The sequence below is a fragment of the Narcine bancroftii genome, chromosome 5 (genome assembly GCF_036971445.1).
Source record: "Narcine bancroftii isolate sNarBan1 chromosome 5, sNarBan1.hap1, whole genome shotgun sequence".
In the NCBI taxonomy this organism is placed as follows: Eukaryota; Metazoa; Chordata; class Chondrichthyes; order Torpediniformes; family Narcinidae; genus Narcine; species Narcine bancroftii.
This window is the reverse complement of record NC_091473.1, coordinates 95,588,470-95,614,103: the sequence shown is the minus strand read 5'-3', so window position 1 is coordinate 95,614,103 and position 25,634 is coordinate 95,588,470. Positions and strand designations below refer to the sequence as shown.

The 25,634-nt window shown below is 40.3% G+C and overlaps 1 protein-coding gene across 1 annotated transcript in view; it reads right to left on the bottom strand.

The window, feature by feature from the left end:
* The window catches only part of lrrc7 (leucine rich repeat containing 7), a 501,081-nt gene that overhangs the window by 41,315 nt on the left and 434,132 nt on the right, over positions 1 to 25,634 (bottom strand). Inside the window, exons 23-24 of the mRNA XM_069938447.1 lie at positions 22,562 to 24,254; positions 11,633 to 11,752 (exon numbers count right to left, since the gene is read on the bottom strand). Coding sequence (XP_069794548.1) covers positions 11,633 to 11,752; positions 22,562 to 24,254 — 1,813 coding nt within the window. The remainder of the gene's footprint in view (positions 1 to 11,632; positions 11,753 to 22,561; positions 24,255 to 25,634) is intronic.

Sequence of the window (25,634 nt, the reverse complement as noted above, 5' to 3'; positions counted from 1 at the left end):
AGAAGTCCTGCAGCAGTTGAAGGCAACAGCACCTCACTGGGGGGGAGGAAATGAATTCTCACCCTGTCAGCAGTATTCCTATTCCCCAAATTATTAAAATATTCCCGATTGTTACATCACTTGGAAAACACTTAACACATGCTTTCATATACCACAAGACATCACATCTGGAAACAATACCTTTGGTGTGTATGGATAGATTTCAAGTTTGAGAAAACAAATAATCATATTTGGTCATATAGCTGTGTTTTCTGTATTTAAATTTGCTTCATATTTCCCATTGGAGGACAGTTCCTTTTGAACTTTTAATACTTCAGAACATTGAGGTATCTACAATAATCACCATGTCAATTATCAGATAAAATAAATGAATAAAAAGTCTGCAGATTAAGATTCACAAAATGTTTTTTTTTCCTGGGAAGCCATACTATTCACTACAATTTCAGAATAAAATGCAACTCCGCATTCCTTCTGAGTCAAAGCGACGACACTTTGACCAAATAACAATATAAATAATCATTTGACTGATTTTCATCTCGGTCAGAAATTATGGGTCGACTACCCATACTTATTTTGACATGAATACACAATCCAAACTGTGATTTAGTGCTGTTCTGAAGGAGATTAGCATGAGGAGGTAAATTGAATTCCCCATGGACCTTCTCAATGGTAAAAATAATTTCTGAAGATCATTCAAAGAAGGATGTAAACTTATCATGGCTTGGATCAGCAAATTTGCAGATGACACCAAGATTGGGGGTGTAGTGGACAGTGAGGAAGGCTTTCAAAGTTTGCAGTAGAATCTGGAACAGTTGGAAAGAAGGGCTGCAAATTTGCAGATGAAATTTAATGCAGACAAATGTGAGGTGTTGCCTTTTTAGAGGATAAACCAGGGTCAGACTTGCACAATAAACAATAGAGCACTAAAGTCATGTAGCAGAACAGAGGAATCTGGGAAGATGGATACATTATTTCTTGAAAGTGGCATCAGAGGTAGATAGTGGCACAAAGAGAGATTTTGGCACATTGCCCTTTATATATCAAAATATTGAGTACAGGAATTAGGATATTGTATTGAAGTTGTACAAGACATTGGTGATCCAAATTTGGAGTATTGTGAGCAGTTTGAAAGAGCGTAGAGGAAATTTACAAGAATGAGGGACTGAGTTATCCGGAATGGTTGAAAAGGTTAGGACTTAAATCCCTGCAGCATCAGAGAATGAGGGGAGACTTGACAGAGGTATACAAAATGATGAAGGTTATAGTTAGGGTAAATGCAAGCTGGCTTTTTCCACTGAGGTTTGGTAAGACAAAAACTAGAGGACATGTGTTAAGGGTAAAAGGTGAAATGTTTAAGGGAATATTTAGGGGGAACTTCTTCACTCGAAGGGTGTTGAGAGTGTGAAATGAGCTGCCAGCGAAAGTGATGGATGGGGGTTTGATTTCAACATTTAAGAAAAAATTTGAGAAGTACATGGAAGGAAAGGGTATAGAAGGTTACGGTCCAGGTCGATGGAACAAGGTGTAAAAATAGCTTTGCACAGACTAGAAGGGCTTGTTTCTATGGTGTAACATTCTATGGTTCTCTCCCTCTACTTGACTCTCCACTGCTCACGTCTATTTTATACCCTATAAACTCATGGCCCTATCTCAGCTCCTTTCCCCCTTTATAGATGTAATAGCAGCTCTTTATTTTACTTTAGCCTTGATAAAGGACTCCAACCTAAAATGTTGACTGTGTGGTGACACACATGTTTGTAGCTGTGAACCAGCCCGGTTTGTCATGTGTGGTCAGCAGGGAAGCCTTGGCAAAAATGGCATTGCGAGATAGTCTCTTCCAGTCCGGACTGGAAGGGCCCGTGCGTGGTTGCATCATCATGACACAAGTGCTGGAATGTTGGGGGCAGGACCAGAGACCAGTTTAAAGGCTACAGCGCGGAATTAAAATTTAAGCAGTTGTGATACATGAACTCTCAGCCTGCTGTCTTCAGTCTTTTACTGTGATTGCTCACAACCTGCTACATTGGTGACCCCCGACAAGTCTCCACATCCTGAAGATTTGACACAATGGAACCTTCAGCTGTAGGCACTGTCGCGTTGAAGCTGCAAACATTCTGGACGAACAGGCCCCACACTTGGTTTGGCCAAGCATTGGCCCAGTTCCAGATCAAACAGATAACCTCCAATTCAACGAGATACTTCTATGTCATCAGCTCGCTCAACCAGAAAACCGCCTCATGCATGGATGGCCTTGGATGGCCAAGGCGATAGGATCCTCTCTGCCCTCACAGACGAGATGCTCACACTGGCAGAAGGGCACAAGCCCTGACTCATGTCGAGCAGGTGTTCCTCGAGCAGATGCCCAAAGACATCAGACACCTGTTGGCTGACGTGGATTTCAGTGACCCACGCAAGGTTGTATACCATTCCAAGCGTGAAGTCATAGACTCAGCCAACCGTGTTACACGGCCACCACCAGGGACAACGCCCAAGTCTAGTCCACCATGTGAGCAGGCCCCACCCTGCCAGAGATCATGTAGGTGCCACCAGCCATGCTTGATCCAAGGAAATGACGGGGCCAGCCGCTGTTAGTGGCTGCAGTGGCTGGCCGACCGAACAGCCTTCTCCACGTCTGGGACAGGATCTCAGGCTGTAGGTTTATCGTGGACACTGGGGTGGAGATAAGTGCTAATATCCCCTAGGGTGCTTGAGATGCACACAAGACCCCATTGCCCGCCCTGCGTGTTGCTAACAACACAGCAATCAAAACCTCTGGCAAGAGGTGACACCACCTTCAATTGGTCCTTCATGCTGGCTTCAGTGGACAAACCTCCACTGGGTGTGGATTTCCTGTGGGCACACTCTCTACTCATGGACCTTCAGGGCAGACGACTAGTCCATGCTGAGACTTTTCAGAACGTGCCCCTCGGCGTATCCAATGAGCCGTCAACCCAGCTTGCTTCCGTGAAGACTCCACATGGACAGTACAGCCACCTTCTTGCTGATATTCCCTCCATTCTGTGCCCCCAGTTCATTACCGCCATGCCGAAGTATGGCATCCAACACCACATTGCCACCAATGGCCCACCATTGCATTTGCGGGCCCACCGCCTGGCCCTGGACAAACTCAACCTCGCCAAGGAAGAGTTTAGACACATGGAGGAGCTCAGCATTGATCACCATTCCGATAGCCCATGGGCCTCCCCCCTCCACTTGGTGCCAAATCCAATGGCAGCTGGAGACCTTGCAGGGACTAGATACCTCAATGGCAGCTGGAGACCCTGCAGGGACTAGATACCTCAATGACACCCGACCGCTACCCATTTCCCCATATCCAGGATTTCGTAGCAAACCTCCATGGCGCAAAACTGTTCTCTAAAGTCGACCTGATCCAGGAATACCACCAGATCTCTGTGCACTCGGATGATGTCCAGAAGACAACTATCATCACTCCATACAACCTGTTTGAGTTCCTTCACATGTTATTTGGCTTGAAAAATGCTGCACAGGCATTCCAGCGCCTTATGGGCACAGTCGGCAGAGACTTGCCTTTCCTTTTCATCTACCTCGATGACATCCTGGTAGCCAGCACCATGCCCAAGGACCACATGACATATCTGCACAACCGCCTCGCACAGTTCAGCCTCACCATTAACCTGGAGAAGTGCCAGTTTGGACTCACAGAAATAGACTTTCTGGGCCACAAAATTACCAAAGATGGCGCCACCCCCTACTTGACAACATGGAAGCCATATGACAGTTCGCAAGGCCAAAGACACCAAAGGGCCTTCAAGAGTTCGTGGGTATGGTAAATTTTTACAACAGGTTCATCCCTGCTGCAGCCGAAATTATGCGCCCTCTTTTTGCTCTGATGTCAGACTTGACAAAGGAGCTCTCGTGGATGGATGAGGAGATCAAAGAGGCCCTAGCCCATACAATAATGCTAGTCCACCCACGAATAAATGTACCAATGGCCCTCACAGTAGATGTATCAAACACAGCAGTAGGCGCTGTCCTGGAACAGCTCATTGGCGATTCATGGAGACTTCTCGCTTTTTTCAGTTGCCACCTGCAACCATCTGAACTGAAGTACAGTGTACTTGACAGGGAGCTTAGAAAGGATGTGATGTTTGTTGTGTATTCATTCACACAATTAAGACCCGGAGACTTGATGCTTTCTCATCCTTTACTTCTATTAGACTAACCTGGCTACTGACACACAGGGTTATATATATGAAGGGTGACATCATGACGTGGGCATCATGATGTCTAACAGAGGGCGGGCTTATACCCAACACTTTTCCCACTCGTGCAGTAAATGCTGACTGGGCCCCTTCGAACTAATAAGATTATAGCAGTCCCAGGACTACAAGTGAGAATTAGAATACATCTCATGAGTAATTATAATTATAAAAGAGAATGTATTTAATAATAATCAAGGCACATAGTCCTTAAAGCTTTCAGGTTGTCTTCTTTCTCTTTTGGACTGCCTCGGTGTAGTTTGCTCGGGACCTGTAGATAGTTGGGTTGGCAGTCGAGTCGGCGGCCACAGCCCGCCTTCGCTGACCTTCGGCTGTAACTGCCCGTCTTCGCTGCCCTCCTGGCTGCGTGTCTCAGTTACTGGACTCCTCACTGGACTGCTCGTCTCTGCGACCGTCTCTGTCCCCTTCCGCTCACTCAGTCAGAGGGGTGGGGTAGTCGGGGCAGGCCACGGCAGGTCTGATTCCACCTCCTCCAGTTCATGAGGCAGTTTATGGACCTTAGTATTGGTCGATGCTCGTAATTGGTCAACGTGTCACTTCCACAATCTGTCCCCCACTAGAACAGAGTATGAAGAGGCTCAATTTTTGTAAGATTACTTCTACCACCTTTAGATTGTACCAGAACTCTCTCATCCACTTCCAATGTTCTAGGTGAGGTCTGTGGTGATGCTGCTTTTTGCAATCTGAGACCCAGATCTGAATGAACTGTGGACAGCCTGGTCTACAGGTTGTGGACAAATATTAGATCTGCTGGGGTTCGTTTTGTGGTACAATTGGCGTGTTTCTGTATCCCAATAGGAAATTTGCGATTTTGTGTCCAGGAGGCATTTAGAAGTTTTATGGTTTTCATTGCTTTTTTGAATGTTTGTACAAAATGTTCTTTCCCCAATTAGTACTTGGGTGATAAGATGCAGACAAAATATGTCTGATATTGGTGTTGCGCATAAATTTAAAAAAATGTTCTGATGTAAATTGAGGCCCATTGTCCGTAACTAATTCATGAGGCAATCCGTAAGTGGCAAAGGTAGTTTGCAGACAGTCAATCATGGAATCTGCTTTGGTATTTTTCAGCTGTGAAACTACTGGCCATTTGGAATGTGAGTCCACAGCTATTAGGAAAGTTTCACCCATGAATGGTCCAGTGAAGTCTACATGAATCTGATGCCAGGGTTTGGATGGCTATTTCTACGGGTTAGCTTCAGCTTGCAGCATTTTTGGCTGCATTGACTGACATACTTTACATTCTATTACTATTGTTTCAATGTCTCTATCTATGGATAGTCACCAGACATGCATCCAGGCCAGTACCTTCATTCGTATCATTCTCGGATGGTTATTTTCTGATAACATGGTAGTTTGCCATTTGGCTGGAATAATTGTAAGGGTACCCTATAGTGAACATCCTTCTTCGACTGATAGTTCATGGTGGCATGTGTGGTAAGGTTTTAGAATTTCTTGAATTACTTCAGATTCATGCCACCCATTAAGGGTAAAGTATAGGATCTTGCCTCATGTTGCCTCTTTTTGGGTTTCCTTTCCGATCATCTGGGCTGTAATGGGCAGTTGTTGAAGTTGTTCCTGCTGCCTTTGCTATCCATTTAATAATTTCTTCGCGTTGTTCTGTCTCGGGTAGCGGAATGCGTGATAAGGTATCTGCGTGCTGTTGATTGTTCCTGTTTATGTTTTATATCATAGTTATACGCCGCTAGTAGCATGGCCCATCTTTGAATTCTGGCTTCAGCTAATACTGGTATATCTTTGTGTTGCCCCAAGATTAAACGAAGAGGCTTGTTCTCAGTGATCAGGGTGAATTTTCTTCCGTATAAGATATTGGTGGAATTTTTTAAAAAACACCAAAAATTATTGCCTATCTTTTTTTTCTAGTTGGGCATAATTGCATTCACTTGCGGTAATGTTCGCGAAGCATATGCTACTGGTTTCTCACCTTTTTCTGTGATTTGGGATAGTTTCGCTCCTATTCCCACTGGTGAAGCATCCACAGCTGGTGTAACTTCTTTACTAGGGTCATAGTGGATTAGCATGCTATTTGTTGATGTTAGTATTTTCTTTAGTTGATCGACTGTATTTTTAGTTTCTGTGTTCCAATATCATGTTTGATCTTTCTTGAATAATTGGTTCAGTGGGCTGCATAGTGCAAACATATTAGGGATATATTTTTGGTAGTGATTAACAAGTCCTAGGAAAGGACTGCAATTCCAATTTGTTGGTTGGGTATGGGGCCTTGCAAATGGCTTCTGTTCCTGCTGGATTCATTCGCACCCCCTCATTGTTGATTGTAAACCCAAGGTATGTTACTGAGGGGAGCATGAAGACACATTTGTCCTTTTGTAATCATATATTAGCCTGTTGTGGTCTGGTTAAAACCTTTTCAAGGTTTTGTAAGTGTTCACTGTTGTTTCGGCCCGTGATGATGATGACATCATCTAGGTAACACCCAACTGAGAGTCCATGTAGTAATTTGTCCGCTGTTGCTTGAAAATTTGCAGGTGCTGCTAAAATTCCGTTTATAGGTGAATAGTCCCAGATAGGTATTGATCATCACATATTCCCATGATTTTTTGTCCAATTCTAACTGTTAATATGCTTGTGACAAATCTAGTTTTGTGAATTTTTGCCCTCCATTTAGTGCTTGGAACAATTCTTCTGCCTTGGGCATAGGGTGTTCGGGTATTTTGAGTGATGGATTGATGGTGACTTTGTACTCGCCGCAAATGCGAATCTCATCATTCACTTTTCATACGGGTACGATGGGTGCTGCCCATTCCCTGTATTGTATTGGTTCTAATATGCCTTCATATTTTAGTCTGTTTAATTCAGCCTTTTTTCTTTCATGGCAAATGGGAATGTTCTGGCTTTGAAGAATTTTGGTTCTACATTATCTTTTAATTGCAGTTTGGTTTGAACACATTTGATATTTCCCCAATTCTTGTTGGAAAACCATTGCATGGTTGTTGAGGATTTGGTCGAGTTTTGGCTGGGAGGTGTCCATGTAGTTTACATTTAGTATTGAACAGATTTCCAGCCAGTCAAGGAGAATGTGTTGTAGCCAGTTTTTTTCCAAAAAATGCTGGTCCTTGGGTATCTACAATGTAGAGAGAGTTTTTTGTATTGTACTTGGGCTGTACTTTTTCCAAACACTTTGATTCTGTCTCCTGTAACAGATCTTAGAGTTATTTCAGTTGTTTTTAACTGGGAGGCGTGGTAATAAGTGTTCCTTTACATCTAACGGCATTAGAGACACCTCTGCCCTTGTGTCATGTAGCTTTGAGTTGTCCTTCTGTTCTGCAATGGTTGCATTTAGAATTTTTGAAGAAACAGTTTTCTGGTCGGTGGTTGTATTTCCCACAACTGAAGCATTGTTGATGGGAAGACCTCCCGACCAGTAGGTCTGGTTGACCCACTTCCAAGTTTTTATCTGCCATTTCAGAGCTGCAGGGAGTTCTGCATGCAATCTGTAACATAACGTTTTGATCTATTCCTAATAATTTTTGCCTTGCTTGGCAATTTGCTAGCCCCATCACTAATCTGTCTTGCAGTGCCTGATTTAGAAACTGCTTGAAATTACAGTGCTCAGCCAGTTTGCACAACGATCCCAGGTATTTACTTACTGTTTCTCCTGGTCTTTATCTCCTTTCAAAGAATCATTGCCTTTCTGCCATAACTGGTGGTTTGGGGCCTAAATAGTTCCTTAGAGCTGTGCATAATTCATTGAATGTCTTTGTCCCTGGATCCTTCGGGGACAGCAAGGTCTCCTGCCCATTATACTGAGGAAAAGGGGATGCTTGCGGTTTACTGGACCTTCCACAAAATTGTGGGCTACGCAGTAGTGGTTAAACCATTCTACGTAGTTATGCCATCCTCGTCGCCACGGTTCTCTATGCACTCACACAATTAAGACTCAGAGATGTGATGCTTTCTCATCCTTTACTTCTTTTAGTCTAACATGGCCTCAGACACACAGGGTTTTTTTTAATATATATATATATATTTGGAATGCAGGGGTAACATATGAGGAATGTCTGGCAACTCTTGGATTGTATTCATTGGAATACAGAAGAATAAGAGGGGATCTCATAGAGACATATCGAATTCTGAAAGGTTTTGACAGAGATGATGTCGATAAGATGTTTCCCTTGGTGGGTGAATCAAGGACAAAGGATCACAACCTTAAAATTAGAAGTTATCCATTTAAAACCGAGATGAGGAAGAACTTCTTTAATCAGAGGGTTGTGGATCTGTGGAACTCACTGCTGCACACAGCACTGGAGGCCAGATCATTGGGAGAATTTAAACAGGAAATTGATAAGTATCTAATTAGTAAGGGTATCAAGGGATATGGGGAAAAGGCTGGAAATTGGAACTAGGTGTGAGCATACCCTCTCTAAGTCCTCCAACCTATGCACACCTGACAGCACTCATCTCTGAATTTACCACCACTATTTGACATCTATCCAGAAAACACAATGTTGTCATCGACGCACTCTCCAGACTGGTGGTCAACGCAATGGTGCAGGGCATCAACTATCACAAGCTGGCTCATGCACAGCAAGATGACCCTGCGATCACGGGATTGCAGCTCTGAGAGCTCCCACTTGATGCAATCTCCTCTGCGACGTTTCCACTGGCCAACTCCAACCGCTGGTCCCTGCCCAATGGAGGAGAACGGTTTTTGACATAATCCACAGTTTTTCACACCCCTCCAACAACAGTGTAGCTGGTGTCGGCAAAATTTTTTTGGCATGGCCTATGTAAAGGGATCACGGAGTGGGCGAAAACCTGCACAGACTGCCAGTCTGCCAATGTCCAGCGACACACCAAGTCCAGCAGTACGATGCCTCAATCGTCTGGTTTCAGCATGTCCACCTCGACGTAGATGGGTCCTTTCCACTCTCCCGAGGGTCATGCTACCTGCTCACAGTGGTGGACAGGTTCACTCATTGGCCAGAGGCCATACCTATTTCGGACGCCTCCACTAAAACGTGCACCAGGGCCTTCCTCGCCGCTTGGGTCTCCCGTTTTGGTAGACATAATGACCGATTGGGGGTGCAGTTCACCTCTGCCCTGTGGACAGATCTCTCTCAGCTCCTAGGCACCTAGCTGCATCACACCACGGCCTACTACCCCCAAGCCAATGGGCTAGTCGAGCACTTCCATCACCACCTCAAATCATTGCTGATGGCACACCTTGAGAAGCCCACCTGGGTGGATGAACTACCCTTGGTTCTCCTAGGAATACATACAGTGCCCAAGGATGACCTCGGACTGGTCTATGGCGAGACCATGGCCAATTCCTCTCTCCAGCAACCAATCAGGACACCGACATCGCGGTTGTCCTCCAGAGGTTACAGGACAAACTGAGCATCCTTGCACCACCTCTGGCATAGCAACATGATCAGCCCCAGATTTGTCCTCCTGAGGATGTATTCGTGCAAAGGGGCATGCACAGGACTCCCCTTCAGCGACCTTATGAAGCACCATACAAGGTGCTGCAAAGAAACAGTCCACGTTCACTCTTGATATTGGGAGTAAGGAGGAGTTATTCACACTGGACCATTTGAAACCTTCCCATCTGGACTTGTCCCAACCAGTACAGGCCCCCCCACCAGTATGTAGGGGTCAAGACCATCGGTGCCAGTTCTTTGGGAGTTGAGGGGGTGGGATGGTGACACACATATTTGTAGTGGTGAACTGGCCCCGCTTGTTATGCGCAGTCAGAAGGGCAGCCGTGGCAAAGATGGCATCGCGTGATCATCTCTTCCAGTCATCGTGACACAAGTGCTGGAACATTGCAGGCAGGACCAGAGACAGGCGGAATTCAAATCAAAGCAGTTGTGATACTCAAGCTCTCAGCCTGCTGTCTCCGTCTTTTCGCTGCACTTGATCACCACCCGTAACAACTGACCATTTCTGGATGATGTCTAACTTGCTGAGTTCCTCCAGGACATTGAAACAACTAGCTGTCACTTTTCCTACAGTACAACTGTTAAGAGTTGGCAGCAAAACAATTTGGGCTGTAAATAGTGGAACAGAAATGCAAGCATTTCTTTTTTTTTTTTAAATCTGCAGATTACTTCTTGGTGCTCATTTGCTATATATTATTTACAAAATTTTATTTGTCACCTTAAGTGAGTAAGAGCAGTAACAGTAACAACAGTACTTTTTAATTTTTTTTATTTTACATTTTATTTACAGCACGGTAGAAGCCATATCTGGCCATTTAAACTCATGCCGCCTGTTATACCCAAATTATCCTACATCCTGCACATTTTGGATGGTGGCAGGAAACTGGAGCACCAGGGAAAACCCATGCAGACACAGCGAGAATGTATCAACTTCTTACAGGCAGCGCCAGATTCAAAACTTGGACACGGGCTCTGTAATAGCATCATGTTAATTGCTACGCTAACTGTGCTGCCCATTAGTTATAAATAAACTTTCAAAGGATGGAAGAGAGTGGTAATACATGCAATTTTTTTCTTCACATGATTTTGATTAAAAAGACCCCATTAAGAACATAAAAAAATTTAAAGGTGAAAAGAATAGATGACAAGAACATAACTAAATTGTGCAAAGATTAAGTTCTACATAATTATAGTGAAGGTACAATAAAATTTGTTTTGGATCTTTAGTGTTATATTTTAGTATTCATTTTGAAATCAGAAAACACATATAAACAAATCAGCCTGGAAAAATATATTTAGTTCCATCTGCAGTCAGAGATTAATTCATCAATTTTAGTTAATTAGAGGCAATTTTAACTTCTCAATCCGTGGGAATAGAGTGACAGTAAGGTTGAAATGGAGCAACTTCATTTCAACACCTTTTGTTCAGGTGGATGATAAGAGTCCCTCTGGGACTCAGGCAAAAAATCCTCTTTCTATTTATTTCAGGAAACAGTCTTCTTAAAAGCAAGCAAGAATGTTGGTGCATATTCACACTGTACAATAGATAGGACAATAAACACATTATCGTTATCATTACAGGTGATTTATTTCAGTTTAGACCTCCTCAAACAAAGTGGACAGGTGGTTGACCAGTGGAATTTAAAAGGCTGGGAATGAAACAATTCCAGCCCTCTGGCAAAATTTTAAAGAGTGAACTTATCATCCCTTTTTTGGGATTGATCATTGAGATTGAAAACATGAATTCATAAATAGATCCTACTAAATGTTTATTAAAAATACATAGAAGATACTTCAACTAGGTTAACTCACCATGTGCCTTAAACTACAATGACAAAATGAAACTGAACACACTGCCAGGAATGCAAAGAAGCTTCAAGGAACAAGACTGAAATTACAACAGATAGGACATAAGATGACAGTAAATACACTTTTGTATGGTCTAACCTTTTTAATCATGTTCTCTGGTGGCACATCTCTCCTGCCCAATGCATACGAATTCCACTGACTAGTCGGAGATATATCTTCCAGTTCACTGTCATGGACATTGCTGTGTTGTGATGGTGTCTGAAAACAAGAAAATCAAATTTGTTGGTGCTCTGTGCTAGATGCTTGCACATAACATTGACAATGGAGGAGTTTTCCCATTTAAGTGGCTTGGTTGGCGAGGTATTTGGCACCGTAGATAACGACTCAAAGTTTGGCTTCTGAATTGTACTATATTCTTGTGACAATGTTTTCAGTGTTCCCATGCTGTTTGGATTGAAAAAAATGCATCAACTAGAATCAAACAGAATCCTTGTTTCTCAATTACATATGCTAAAAAGTGGATATGGTGTGATTTTGTAATGAAAGTTTGGTATATATCATTCAGGCTAAAAGATGGACTGAATGGGGGTAAAATTTAGAAGAGCATTGTGAAAAACATAACCTCCAATATTCCAGAGCTGATGCCTTAAGAAATGATATCAAACAGGACCATTAAATTAAGGTTCATGCACAATCCATATAAAAGAGGATTAAGGGTATAAATGTACCAGCTTAATTGGAGTGTGATTAAACTGGAAGGTTAACAAATTACAATTGAGCTTTTGTTAACATTTACTAAATTAATGTGGTTCAGTTGCATTTTAAAAGCAGCGATTGAAACAAATAACGACAGTACATGCTGTGAGATGGTTTAAACTCAGTGTGTGCTCTCTTTTCTATTTCTGCACGTCCAATCTGTTTACACCTACTTAATGCTAGCAAATAAAGGAAAAAGCACACAAATGGGATTTGATAATTGTTCAGGTAAAATCACATGGGATAAATCATTCTTTGTATTCTTACTATGGAGGTAGCATGCATTGTAATGCCATTTTGCCCATAGATTTAGGGAAAAGGACAGAGCTTGGCATTGGAGTTGGCCAGGGTATTCTTCTGATAATTGGAGGAATACACATGTACTTCCTCTTTCTCAAGGAAGCTTTAAATACATTACAAAAGCTTACCTTACTGGTGAGATGGATACTGGGATGTAGCACTGAGCAGGTTTTGCCTGGTGAGAAAACCATCATTGCTCCCCACCTCACGTCGTAGCTAAAATGACTATATCCTCACTCACACATTAATTTACAATGGAATAGAGCTCAGAGCTATCCAACATAAACCTTACGTCAGTGCTTTGAATAAATCAGGTCACAAGCCCACCGTGCTTGTAAAATTTGCGATGGCTTCAGTGGTTGTTTGACTGCTACCGCTCATCAGATGGCCGTTGTCTGAGGGTTCTGAATCTGCAAAGCGATGTATGTATGTCTGAGGAACATCCGCAGGCCACTCACATACCTTTAATTCCCAATCATGGTTACACTTGCAGCATTTGAGCTCCAGGGAAGCTGGCATCTCACCGGCAGCATGTTGGCCTTTAAGAACAACTCTAAGGTTGTAAAGGGAAGAACTTCCATTGCAGTGGGAAATACAGGTATGTGGATTACAATGTACGATAAATCATATCTTTGTGAACCAGTGCAGGAAACCAGAACTTCTTGTGCTGATCTCATTATTACAATTTCAGTGTCCAATAAACAACATCTATTAGGATATAAACAGCATCCATTAATGAGTGTTGATTAGTGTACACTCATGAAACCCAATTATTTGAGGGGATAGCATTAGGATGCTGATTAGTTTAATTTCAAACACTGCCTTCACATCTTATGGAGAAAAGCTCCTTGCCAAAGAACAGGGTTGAAATCTTTTTATGTGCTTTAAAAGCTTGATGGTAGCCATGGAAGACCACAAATTAAACTGCACACCCCTGTTGACTCCAAACTCTGGATGTTGAGATTAGTGAGGAATTATTTAGCATGGAACAAGTGCTTTGGCCCAACTCACCCTATGCTGACCAAGTTGGTATTAACCTGACAAAGTATTATTTGTCTGTAGTTGATCCAGTTTCCTTTGAAAACCTTCCTATTATGCTCATTCCTGTGCTAGTTCCATTTGAGCTTTGTAATTGTACCTGTTTCTGTAGCTTCTTCTGGCAGCTCATTCCAGGTACACAAGCTTCAAAGGTTTCCCCTCGGGTCTCTCTTAAATCTCTCCTCCTGTGTCTTGAACATTTTCCCTACAGTTATAGAATCATCCATCTTGGAAAATATCTTTGTTTATGCCCCAAGAGTGAAAACCTTTATGAAGAATTCAGCAATATTGCATATAAAAGGCTTAACAAAAAGAGAGCCCACTCGGTATGAGGAAGCCTTTGGCCTGAATACTAATTTGGAGGCATGAGATTGGTAGATATTCCAATTGGTAGGCCTCTGTTCTTCACCCATTTACCATTTTTTCATCCACCATGGTAAATGTGAATATTATCTATCTTTTGTATTTATTAACTCTTTTTAATTTACTGTATACTACTGCAATTGTTTATTTTTATGAATTACATGTTCAGCTCCAGCAAGTACGAATTTTGTACATTGTGCATAACAATACTCTCATTATCATAACCATCAGGCACGACATGGGAGAAGGTATCAGGAAACATTTTTTTCTAGACCCCCCCTCACTAAGGATTTTCAGAATTTGTTTTGAGACGCAGGCTCACAGTCAAGAGATAGTGGAACGATGTTTTAATTGAAGTTAGTCCAAGGAAAGAAACATCAAGGGCATGGATGTTATCTCAATGGAAGCTTATCAACCTCACATAGATAGAGTTCTCAAATACATTATTGTTGGGGACACTACATGGTTGGTACTCATTTTCTAATGTGGACAATTTACCACCAGAAATTCATAGTACATTGATTGACAGGTTATCTTGAAGTAGACATAAAATGTCAAGGAGATAGGGTGATTCAGTTCAGACCTTGGCTTGGTGTTATAAGGAGCCTGGAGTCCAGCAATCCCAAAATGGCAAACCATTTCAACACTTGCAGACCACAATAATCCTGCAGCATCTGATGTCTCAATTTCCATGGATGCAGAAACAGAGCAATATCTGTACTGCAAAGAAAACTTTGGCATATGGAGTTTAAACTCAGACTACTGTCTTTTAAATTCAGACTGTTGCCATTCAGAGTCAGCCTATATTGTTCAAAGATGCTCTGAGGAAGTTGTTCCATTTCAATAATCTATCCTCCAATAAATAATTGGATTGCTGCTTCCTGGGTACCACTCAATGGAACAGGAATGAGCTCCTTCCTTAGGATCACAACATACAAAATTCTATTGCTGTTACTCCACCAGTGACCAAAGTGTTCCTTATCAAACATTTGTCTTAAGCCATGGAGTTCTCAAAACTTCTGAAACTCTAGGGCTGACCAGCAATGAAACTGCAATAAATGATTCCCGCCAATCCCCCTTCAAAATAGCTTTTCACAATCCTGCAAGATACAAGAATCCCTTTAGAGAGAATATTCATGGGAAGGTAGAGGACAATTTCTCCTATTAAATGTCACATTTCCCAATAGCTAGGTCATGAAGACTACATTTGAAAGGATTTCAAAATACAATAATTACATATGAAGTCCATTGAGATGTAAGCAAAAGATAAGACCAAAACAGACATTTAAAAAAGGTACATTAACTTTCATGAAAGTGATTTTTGCTAATCATAACTTGTTTAATATCTGTACATGTCAGCATAAGGGTGCTCATATTTATAAAAGGCATGCTCTCTTCTTCCAATATCCAATCTCAGTAAAATACGAATATTGCCATCTATAGTCAAAACACATTCTTGATTCCAAATTCTGAACAGCAAAGCTGACTGCATTACTGTAGCAAGTTCACCACTTATTTAGTTTATATAGAGAAGATGGGTACTGCAAGCCTGTGTCAACTAGGATCAAGGAAATTCATGTCACCAAAACTAATTTCATGCAGTCTCCCTTGATTAAGCAGAGAAAATATACTTTCATCCCACAAATCAGGGCCAGATTTGAACACTTGCAACTTTAAACAAATACAAATGCAGTATCAGTTTGGTTTCACCAATAAGCACCTTTTCTTGGTTATATTTCTATTGATACAAGAGACAAAATGCATCATCAAACGAGAAAATGGGTCACTCAGATCTCAGTTTCATCCAGGTCTGTGATGAGTCATTTAAACTACAAAATGTGTGTGAAAGCAGCAGTGACATTTAGGTTGCCATTCCTGACAGATATTTTAGGGATCAACAAGCTTTCTTTGGATGAGAGATAATTGATGAGCAAATTTTATTTTGATCTCCACACATTCTACCTGAACTACTAGACATTTCCAGTAATTTTCTGTTTATTTCAGATATTCAGCATCTGCATTGTTTCAGTTTTGTGTAAGGCTGTGTGTAGGGATCATTTGTGAGGATGGGATTGTACTGACAATAACCATAACAGCAGTGCGAGTATAAGACAGCTTTAATAAACTAATATGTACACTAAGAGGTCTTATCTCTCTGCAAGACAAACCTGGAAGGCTAGACTGTAGCTCTGGACTGCTTTATATACACAAGATCACCGGGATGACCCCTGGTGACCTAGTGGTGTCATTACACATCACCACAGGGATATCCTCTTTCATTCCACAACAGTCCTGCCGACAGTTACATTCAGGACTTGGTAGCTTTAAAAATAGATGCACAAGTTCAGTACCACAAGGTAGTTGCACTTGCTAAGATTTACACAGGGATGAAGTGGGAGTGGTATATTTTTAAAAGCTATATTAGAGCAATAACAGATTTCTTTCATCCTTTTCACATGAAGCCAAAAGACAATCAATTTTATTAATAGACATGCTGTTGACCTTCAAGTGAACCAGTGCACAACCACTAGAAAATAAAAGTTAAACCTCATTGTCTGAACCTGGTGATTATTCATACAGTCACTACTGATATCCTGAAAAGAACCTGGCACCTAGATAATTATTTTAATAGTCATCGCTGTCTAGAAATGCGCTGAATTTAATTATCCTGAGATAAACACAGAAAAGTAGTCACATTTTATTCATAGATGTAAAAAATGGAGCAAGATTAACTCTATGGAATGCACCCAAGATAAAGTATAACAGTGTCTGCTGGATATAAAACAGTATTTTAAAGATCTGTCAATCATAGAACAAAAATATCAACACAATTCATGAATTTGATCTACATAATTATGAATAAGTTAAGCGGAGACCCTGCAGAAGATAGTACTGGTGGTGACCACGATGGAGCAATTCTACCTGATGTGCCCATATACACCTTTCCTCTATTGAAATGCAAAAATAACAGACAGTCATAACCACACTGCAGTTAATGAATGGCAATCTCACTCACAAAAGAATCAGTTTTTACTAACACTGAAGGCTGCAGCAACTTTCAAAGGGCTAGTCACAATTTTCCTTCATTAATGGCAGAATACTATTCAACTCTCAGCAAGACAATGTTGAGTTCACTGACTTAAACGAACACCCTCCAGTAAACCACAGGTGGTTTGAACAGGTTCCTCCTCTCAATTTAGTAACTGGAAATATTAGAATAAATCCTGTAAGGGGGTTCCATGTACATCAGACCAGAAATGTAAAATACAGAAAATAGCAACTAATAAAAGAGGTGGAAACACACACCTACTCTGCAAGATTTAAAGTGAGCCATTTTCTTATCAATGTTGTAAGAGCAAGGTTTACACAGGCTTCCTTTCTAAAAGGTAAACGTTGATACATCTATCATCTCAGAAAATATCAAGTATAAGCTTTTCTAAGGATTTCACTCCTTCCAATGTTGAAGACACACTCATTCTCATAAACCTTACCTTGGGACTCTTCCAGGCTATGTTTGCTAGTCCAAGGCACATAATGTGACAATTTGCTGCTCAGTTTGTGTCACAGAAGCTCAACACTTATGGTGGGGAACCTCTGATTTTTGTTAATTTGACCTTAGGTTTCAGCTGGCAGCAACACTTATCTGCTTTACTTGATTGCCCAAATTACTGAATTCAGAGGAGGTGTTCATGTCAGAAGGGTCCTAACACATGCAACATCAAGTCCCAAGATTAATTTGGAAACAGTTCTTCATGTGCCCAAGTATTCAGCTGCTGGTGTTTGAAACTGGACAGAATGTGCTAATTAGAACAGCTGGCATTTAGCCATTGAAACTGTCACAAGTCCCAGACTTGCAATATGTTTTGCAAAACCTGGAAGGCTGGACATTGATTGATCCAGAAGGAAAAGTTAGAGAGTTCAGAATCAACCCCAAAGTATTAAGCATGATAACTAACATAAAACCTTCAGTGGCAACACAGGAAAATGGGCCGATTGGCATGCTTACCATGTTAAGATTATCTTGTAACAAAGGTTATAGGAAGATGTATGATATAAATTGGTTAAATAGATTGCAGAGGCGAGAACAGTGCTTTGCAAAACATTGCCAGGACTAGAGAAATTTTGCTTTAAAGAAAGATTGTCATGGTATTTCTTTCTCAAAGTATTCTATAACTACATTTAGGACCATAGATTTACAAAAGATACCTATGTTTAAGATAAATAGATTAGAATGAAATTGAGAAAAAAATGTTTTCAGTCAAAGAGTGGAAGAGTTAGGGTGTGGGAATGAATAAGTGGTTCAGGCAGAAATTCTCAATTAATTTAAAAGTATACGAGTACATGACATCATCCTCAAAGCTACATTGCAGGAGCTGGGAAAGATTCAGTCAGGATGTTTTTTTGCGCTGAAAATTGCTATGATTCTATGATAATATCAAATTTAAAAAATAACATTTGTGGGAGGATTTTAATGTAATTTAATATCTTTCCAAGCATAAGTTAAAATCTCCATTTTGCATTTAACTTGTAGATTCTGTACAGTGTTAGTAAATGAGCTGCCTGCTAATGCGAGTTGCAGAATTAATGAGGCAGTTTAATAACTAGAAATTATTACTTGGTAATTACTGTCACCAGAGGCTTTCATAGTCTTTGTAATTTTAGCTAATATTAACATGAGAATCTTTTGCTTATGCAAGGAATTCAGTTCCACAGAGTATAAATTCTATTGATTATGATGCAACATTTTGGTGGGTGGAATATTTCCGCAAAATGGGAGAAGATAATGAAAACAGAAAATACTGGAAGCACTCAGTCAACATCTGCAAATTGGAAAACAGTTAACAGTTCACATTAAAAAAAACTCTTCATTGAAGAAAGAAATGTGTTTTAAATAAATATCAGAGTTGAATGAGTAAGCATTGGTAGTAGCTGACTAAATCAAGTGTTTGAGAAAAAGGGAAAAATATTCAAACAAAGTTTCCACATCAGCCCAATAAAGTATGAACTAAAAATATCCTGCAGGAAAGTGTCTGGGAAATTTTATAAAATTGGAAGGTTAAATTGACAGTGCATGGCTGTGGAATGGGTAACGATAATTACTGTTTGATAGGAAGGGGCAGTGTATGACAACAGAAACACCTAATAAATAGAATCTGATGAAAAAAGATAAAAAGTTCTAACTAAAAGCCTTTTATCTGAATATTAGCCCTCTCAAGATTCTATCATTGCTAGTAGAGGAATTCATGGATGAAAATTCTGAGGAATTTGATAGAATTTTTCAATCAGATAATAAAATACATTAGATACGGTCAGTAGAGTTGGTGTAGTCTACTTGGCCTTTGACAATGTTCCATATAGAAACTTAGACAAAAATGCAAGAGCAACATAGGTTCCAAGGCAAGTTGGCATATTTGATTCACAATTGGCTTGATAAAAGAAGGCAGAGGATGATTGTGGAGAATATTTTTGTGATTGGGAGTTTGTGACCAGTGGTGTACCACAGGGATCACGGCTAGAACTCTCACAGTTTGTTATGTACAATAATGATTTAGATATGATATAGGGGGTTGGATTGGTAAGTTTGCAGAAGACATGAAAAATAAGTGTTGCTGATAGCAAATGGTATGTTGGCCTTCATATCAAGAGGGTTTGAGTATAGGAACAAGGATACCTTACTACAGCTGTACAGGGCCTTGGTGAGACCCCACCTGGAGTATTGTGTGCAGTTTTGGTCACCTTATCTAAGGAAGGATGTTCTTGCAATGGAGGGAGTGCAGAGGCGATTCACCAGGCTGATACCTGGAATGGCAGGAATGACTTATGAGGAAAGATTGCGCAAATTGGGATTGTACTCGCTGGAGTTTAGAAGATTGAGAGGCGATCTCATAGAGACATATAAAATTCTGGCAGGACTGGACAGAATGGATGCAGATGGGATGTTTCCAATGATGGGAAAATCCAGAACCCGGGGCCATGGTTTGAGGATAATAGGCAAACCATTTAGGACTGAGATGAGGAGGAATTTCTATACCCAGAGGGTGGTGAATCTGTGGAATTCATTGCCACAGAGGGCAGTAGAGGCAGGCTCATTAAATATATTTAAGAGGGAATTAGATATATTTCTTCAGTATAAGGGTATTAAAGGTTACGGAGAGAAGGCGGGGACGGGGTACTGAACTTTAAGATCAGCCATGATCTCGTTGAATGGCGGAGCAAGCTCGAAGGGTCAAATGACCTACTCCTGCTCCTATCTTCTATGTTTCTATGTTTCTATATTAGCAAGGTAATAGTCACAGGCTACAGGATGATATTAACCAGTTGATAAAATGGACAGAGCAATGATGAATAATAATCCTGACAAGAGAGAGGTTTTCCATGTTGGGAATATTAACAAATGTAGGGCACTGTGACAGATTATTTTGTGTTTGTATTGTATATAGATATGTTTTTTGGGAGATAAATTGGGGCAGGTTTTTTAGAGTAGGTCACATACAAACACTTTAAAACAGATCTTATTTAAAATACTGGAGCTCTGCTAATGCTAGACATGTCAGCCCCAGAGCCTTTGCAAAAGATTTGGAGAGTTCCCAGAAGACTTCACTAATGGATTGTTGTTTACAAAAAGGCAACAGATAAAATAACTTGTCAGAGCAGCAGACTGTCTGCAGTGGAACTTGCTGTTCTAAGAGGGTCATGTGGTTTTGCAAGCAGAGAGAGTAAAACAGGCTTTTCTCTGAGAGAGAGAGGGAGAGAGAAATACAGAGATCAGTTCTGCAGTTTTACAGTCAGCAGCAGCAGCGGGGACTGGAACAGGACAAGCTGGCAAGTTTGTGGAAAACCCCCATTTGGAAGACGGGTTGTGAGTGCTTAGTTCAGCCTGGTCAAAGCCCTTGTGGTTCATGCAAGAGGAGAGGACTGGCTGTCTAATGTTTCACTTGAAATAAGGGAAACAAAAAGGAACTCTGCAGTGACCTGAAAGAAAGAGGTTATCATCTGGAGAACCCTGAGGGGGAAAGTTTCATCAGCAAGACACTGAAGTGGCTGATTTAAAAAGGAATCAGTTGTGGGTATCTAGCATACAACAAATCTCTCTCTAAAAACTGACAAGAACCTTCCTGAGCAGTAACCATTTACTTTTCAAGCACCAAAGCCTGGTGAACTTTATAAATGTTAAATTCTGATAACAGTATAAGAATTGCCTGCAACCAGTGAACTTGAAGGAATGAGAAGTGAGATTGGACTGTGAACCAAATAACTTTTCTGAACTTACACACACATTACATAATCATGTGCTTAGAATTAGAAGGGGGTTAAGTTAGGTGAGTTAAGTCAATAGTGATAAATTAAAGTGTGATTCTGTTTTCATGTTAAAAGCAACTTTTTGTTTAAGTAACCATTTGTCGGTGAATATCTATTGCTGCTGGGATTTGGGGTCCTCTGGGCTCATAACAAGCACACACAATGAATGATAAGGAGTAAGAAGGAGGAGAGGGACCTCTGTTCAAAGCCAAAGATTCTTGATTATAGCACACAGGCAGATAAGATGATGAAAAGGTATATTGATACATTTCTTCACTATCCAGAAGAAGAATATTAAAACAGGGAGATTATGATACACAACTTCACTTGATCTTAGCCAAAAGGTCGAGAAGCGATTATGATATACAACTTAATAAAACCGTGGGTAAATCATTGCTGAGATACTGTGTACAGATGTGGCCATTACTCTATAGGAAGGTCTTGATTGGCCTGGAGAGGGTGCAGAGGAGATAATTTCAGAATTGAAGATAAGGAAGTTTATTTTCTTTGAGGATCATGAATCTTTGAAATTCACTACCTCAGTGAACAGTGAAGGCTGGACAATTGAAAACATTCAATCGAGATAGACAGATATTTGTTTGTGGGAGTTCCTGAGAATAGTTAGGAAAATTAAACTAAAGCCAAAGGTCAGAGCAATCATTACCTTATTGAATGTAGAACAAGTTTAAGTGGCCACATGTTCTAGCTCTGTTCCTATTTCTTCCAGATGGAAAACATTTTGCTCTTCCTCTAATTAGACCCACTAACTAGTACCTAAACTTTTAAAAACATGAGCCAGATAATAATTCAACAGCTATCACAGCTGTGTTCAAATGCACCTATATATATATATTTTTTTAATATATATGTATATTTGTCCTGCATATGCATTGCTTGTCTGTATGTGTGTTATATCTGTTTGTGTGTTTGCATGTTTTGCACCAAGGACCAGAGAACACTTTTTTTTCTCGGGCTGTACTTGTCCAATTCGATGATAAACTTGAATTTGAACTTGATCTAACCTCCATCTCCATACACTTCAAAACATTCCAGAGTAGCAATCACAATAAAGACAATGGATAATTTTTGCCAAGGACATTGAAGATCAGGACATTGAAGCTAATTGTTGAAACCACATCATTCTATTGGCTGAAGTGAATTGAATTATGATCTTCCCAATGGTGAAAAATTCAACATCTCAGTCATCACAGGGTTAAACACATGGCTTCAGATGGTATTTTATATAGAACTGGATAAAAAGTGAAACATTTATACCATCAAAACGTTTTGGAAAAAGAAACACACACTCACCCTATCTAACCTTTTTGCTTCTATATGCCTGAGCAGTTGTTGTCTCCAATCTAGAGGTATTTTAGCAGTGCTCTCATCTCCTTTCAACTGTGAGGACCTGATCCTTACATCATTGCTCTCTGAAGGCTTTTCACTGTAGTTAGTGATGTTATAATCTGAAGGTAACTTTTCTAACAGAGCTGCCATGGTAGGCCTTGCTGAAACTGGTCTGGTTTGGGAAAACCCATAGCTTTCAGTACTGTAGCTCCTTGCAGACAAAGGCCTCCTCTGAGTCAAAGGTTTGTCTTGGAAATTCCTACCCTGATTTTTCAAGTCATGGAAAGTTGAATAGTCTTCATCATATCTTCCATTTCTTTTGAGATATTGCGACTCAACCAATGATGCACTGTTCTGATGTTCTAAAACTCCTCTGTAGTGAGTCCTGACATATCTGTCACTTTGGAGGACCTCTGGAGCCTCATTAACCCTTCGATGCAATGCCATTTCTGTGGAGGTGGCCAGGGAGTCACCCCTTCTTAAGAATCCAACTCTGTCCCCTTGAGTTGAAATCCGAGGATTCATTTGTTCATCATTTACCGAAGGCTGTGAAAATGAATACATGTGCTCCAAGGGGTCATAGCCTCGGAAGGAGCGTGGATTAATGATATCTTTTGAAGCATTCTTGCTTTGCTGGGCACCATAGTCAACATTATGTGTAAAAGAAGTTATTACACGTCTCTCAGGTTTAACATTTACGGCACCTTGGGGGTTGAAACTTTGGTCAAAATGATACACTTTTTTTGTAATTGGAACTTTTTGAGAAACTTTTATGCTTCCATATGTTTCTGATAGATCCTCATCTAACATTGGAGCAGAAAGACTGCGAGACAGACCTTGTTCCTGAATTGGCATTTGCTCTGGTATATCAATGCTACCAGGATTTTCTGAGCTTGAACCATAACTGTCCAAGGGTATATTATAAATCTTGAAGGCCCCTATGTCAATTTCATCAATACTTTGGGATTTTTTAAACTGGCTGGCTTTAACTGATCTCATCATTGGGACAAGTCTCTCTGTACTCTTGCTGGCAATAATAGCACTCTTGGCAGACTCAGGTCTGCAGGTGTGCATGAATTTATCCACGTGACCTCTACTTAAATAAGATTCTCTGGAATTAAGAAAACTCCATGGGGAACCTGATGAAAATGTACTGGAAAATTCAGGAATTCCACGTGATGACTGCTCTAAATCTTTTCTATCAGGAATAGGACTGCTGAAAGGAGTAGACTCCAATTTCGATGGAAATGCTGTTCTATCTTCAAATGGACTGGGTGTTCTGGTCCAGTTTTGCCAAGGATTCGTTGGAGGCACTTCAGTTTCTGGTGTATTTCTGACACTGTGCATTGTATGTTCTAGTTCCAGTGGAACCCCTACAATTCTGTCCTGTCTCATTAATGGCCTTCGCCCATGGGCAGATGTGCTCCTTGATTTTGTGCTTATTAAAGGGTTGGCACTAGGATTTTCTAAGATTGAAGTGGTTTCTTCTGAGACAAAACCTGTATTATCATAATGTGAGTTGTCATTCCACTTATCAGAAAAAGAGTCATTAACTGGACGCCGTTCAGCACGTTGTTGTAGACTTGCTGTTGATGCTGTTTCCCTCTGGCTTAGTAAAGGTTTTGCTTCAATGTTTTGTTGAAATGTCTGTGTTAACCTGCTGAGTCAGAAGAATATCAGATATTTGAATCCATTATCAGAGAATTCCTGATTGTTGGAAGCTAACATATCCACTACAATAACAAACAGTACTAAACTGTGGATACACAGTAGAACATTACATTATCATTTATCTTTCAAACATGTCTACCATTTACCAATTTTGACTGGCTTCTATTCACTGATCTAACTTTGTGACCAAGCCCTTCATTTCAAGCAGTTTTACTGTCACAGATGATATATGTTACAATCCCAACCAATGATTGGTGGAACACTGTATTCAGCCATGCTGCTCAATACATTAATTAGTCTGTGTCCATGAACAGTTGTTATGAACCACCAATATGTTTCCTTGAACAGTTAAGCATAAATCAACAGAACTACTTTTATTTAAAATGATCTGAGCAAAAATCAGAGTTCAACTTTTAGGATGTGGTGCCTTTCGTGCGATTGATCATCTCCCTTAAAAGCTTTAAGAAAGTTTCATTTATTCCAATTAATAATATTCAAAGAAGTATTCTTAGAATTTATTAAACAATATACTTCAAAATAGTAATGAAAAAGAATCTCCCAATTTGTCAAGTTTTTAGTGAACCATGGAAAATTTGAATAAGCACCTGCCAATTAATGATAGCTGAAAATATTACTTAAGCTCCTATGAAAGTCAAGCTTAAGACTTTTTAAACACTGACCACTGAACTATTTCAATAAATAGGCTGCTCAGTTGTAGAATGTCTGCTTAAAAAATATTACTTTGCCTATTTGTTTCATTCATTGAGATTTGTGAAATGCCTGAAGCTTTCTTATTGATTGATGCTTTTAATTCTGTCCCCTGAGGATTTTAGTTTTGAATAGCTATTAATTAAGCAGAAGTATTTTGCAACCCCCTAATTAAGATGAAACAAATAAAAATGCCAAACCCTCAAATCAAAGTGGCTGATCAAGATATATGAATACACATTAACATCATTGATATAAATTATAAACAGTTGAGGCTCCAGCAGATCATTGCTACAATCCCCTGGATTCAGTGTCCCAATCCAAAAGTAATCCATTTATCCTATTCTTTCTATTTTCTGCTGCTGAGTCATACCAATATCTCATTGCAATCCTTTTTTCGGAAGTCACCTTTTATTTGGAGCTTTATTTAATGCCTTCAAGAAATCCAAATTTATTGCTTCCCTTTTATCCACTCTATTTATTATATTCTCCAAGGGACTCTGGGGCACTGCACCTCTTATGACATGACCACTCTCTGCTCCCAACTCTGGTAAATTTATCAAGCACAATTTCTCCTTCAATAAAACCCTGTAGAATCTGCTTAATAATCTCATTGTTTTCTGAGTGGCTTGCTATCACATCCTTGCTGATAGATTCG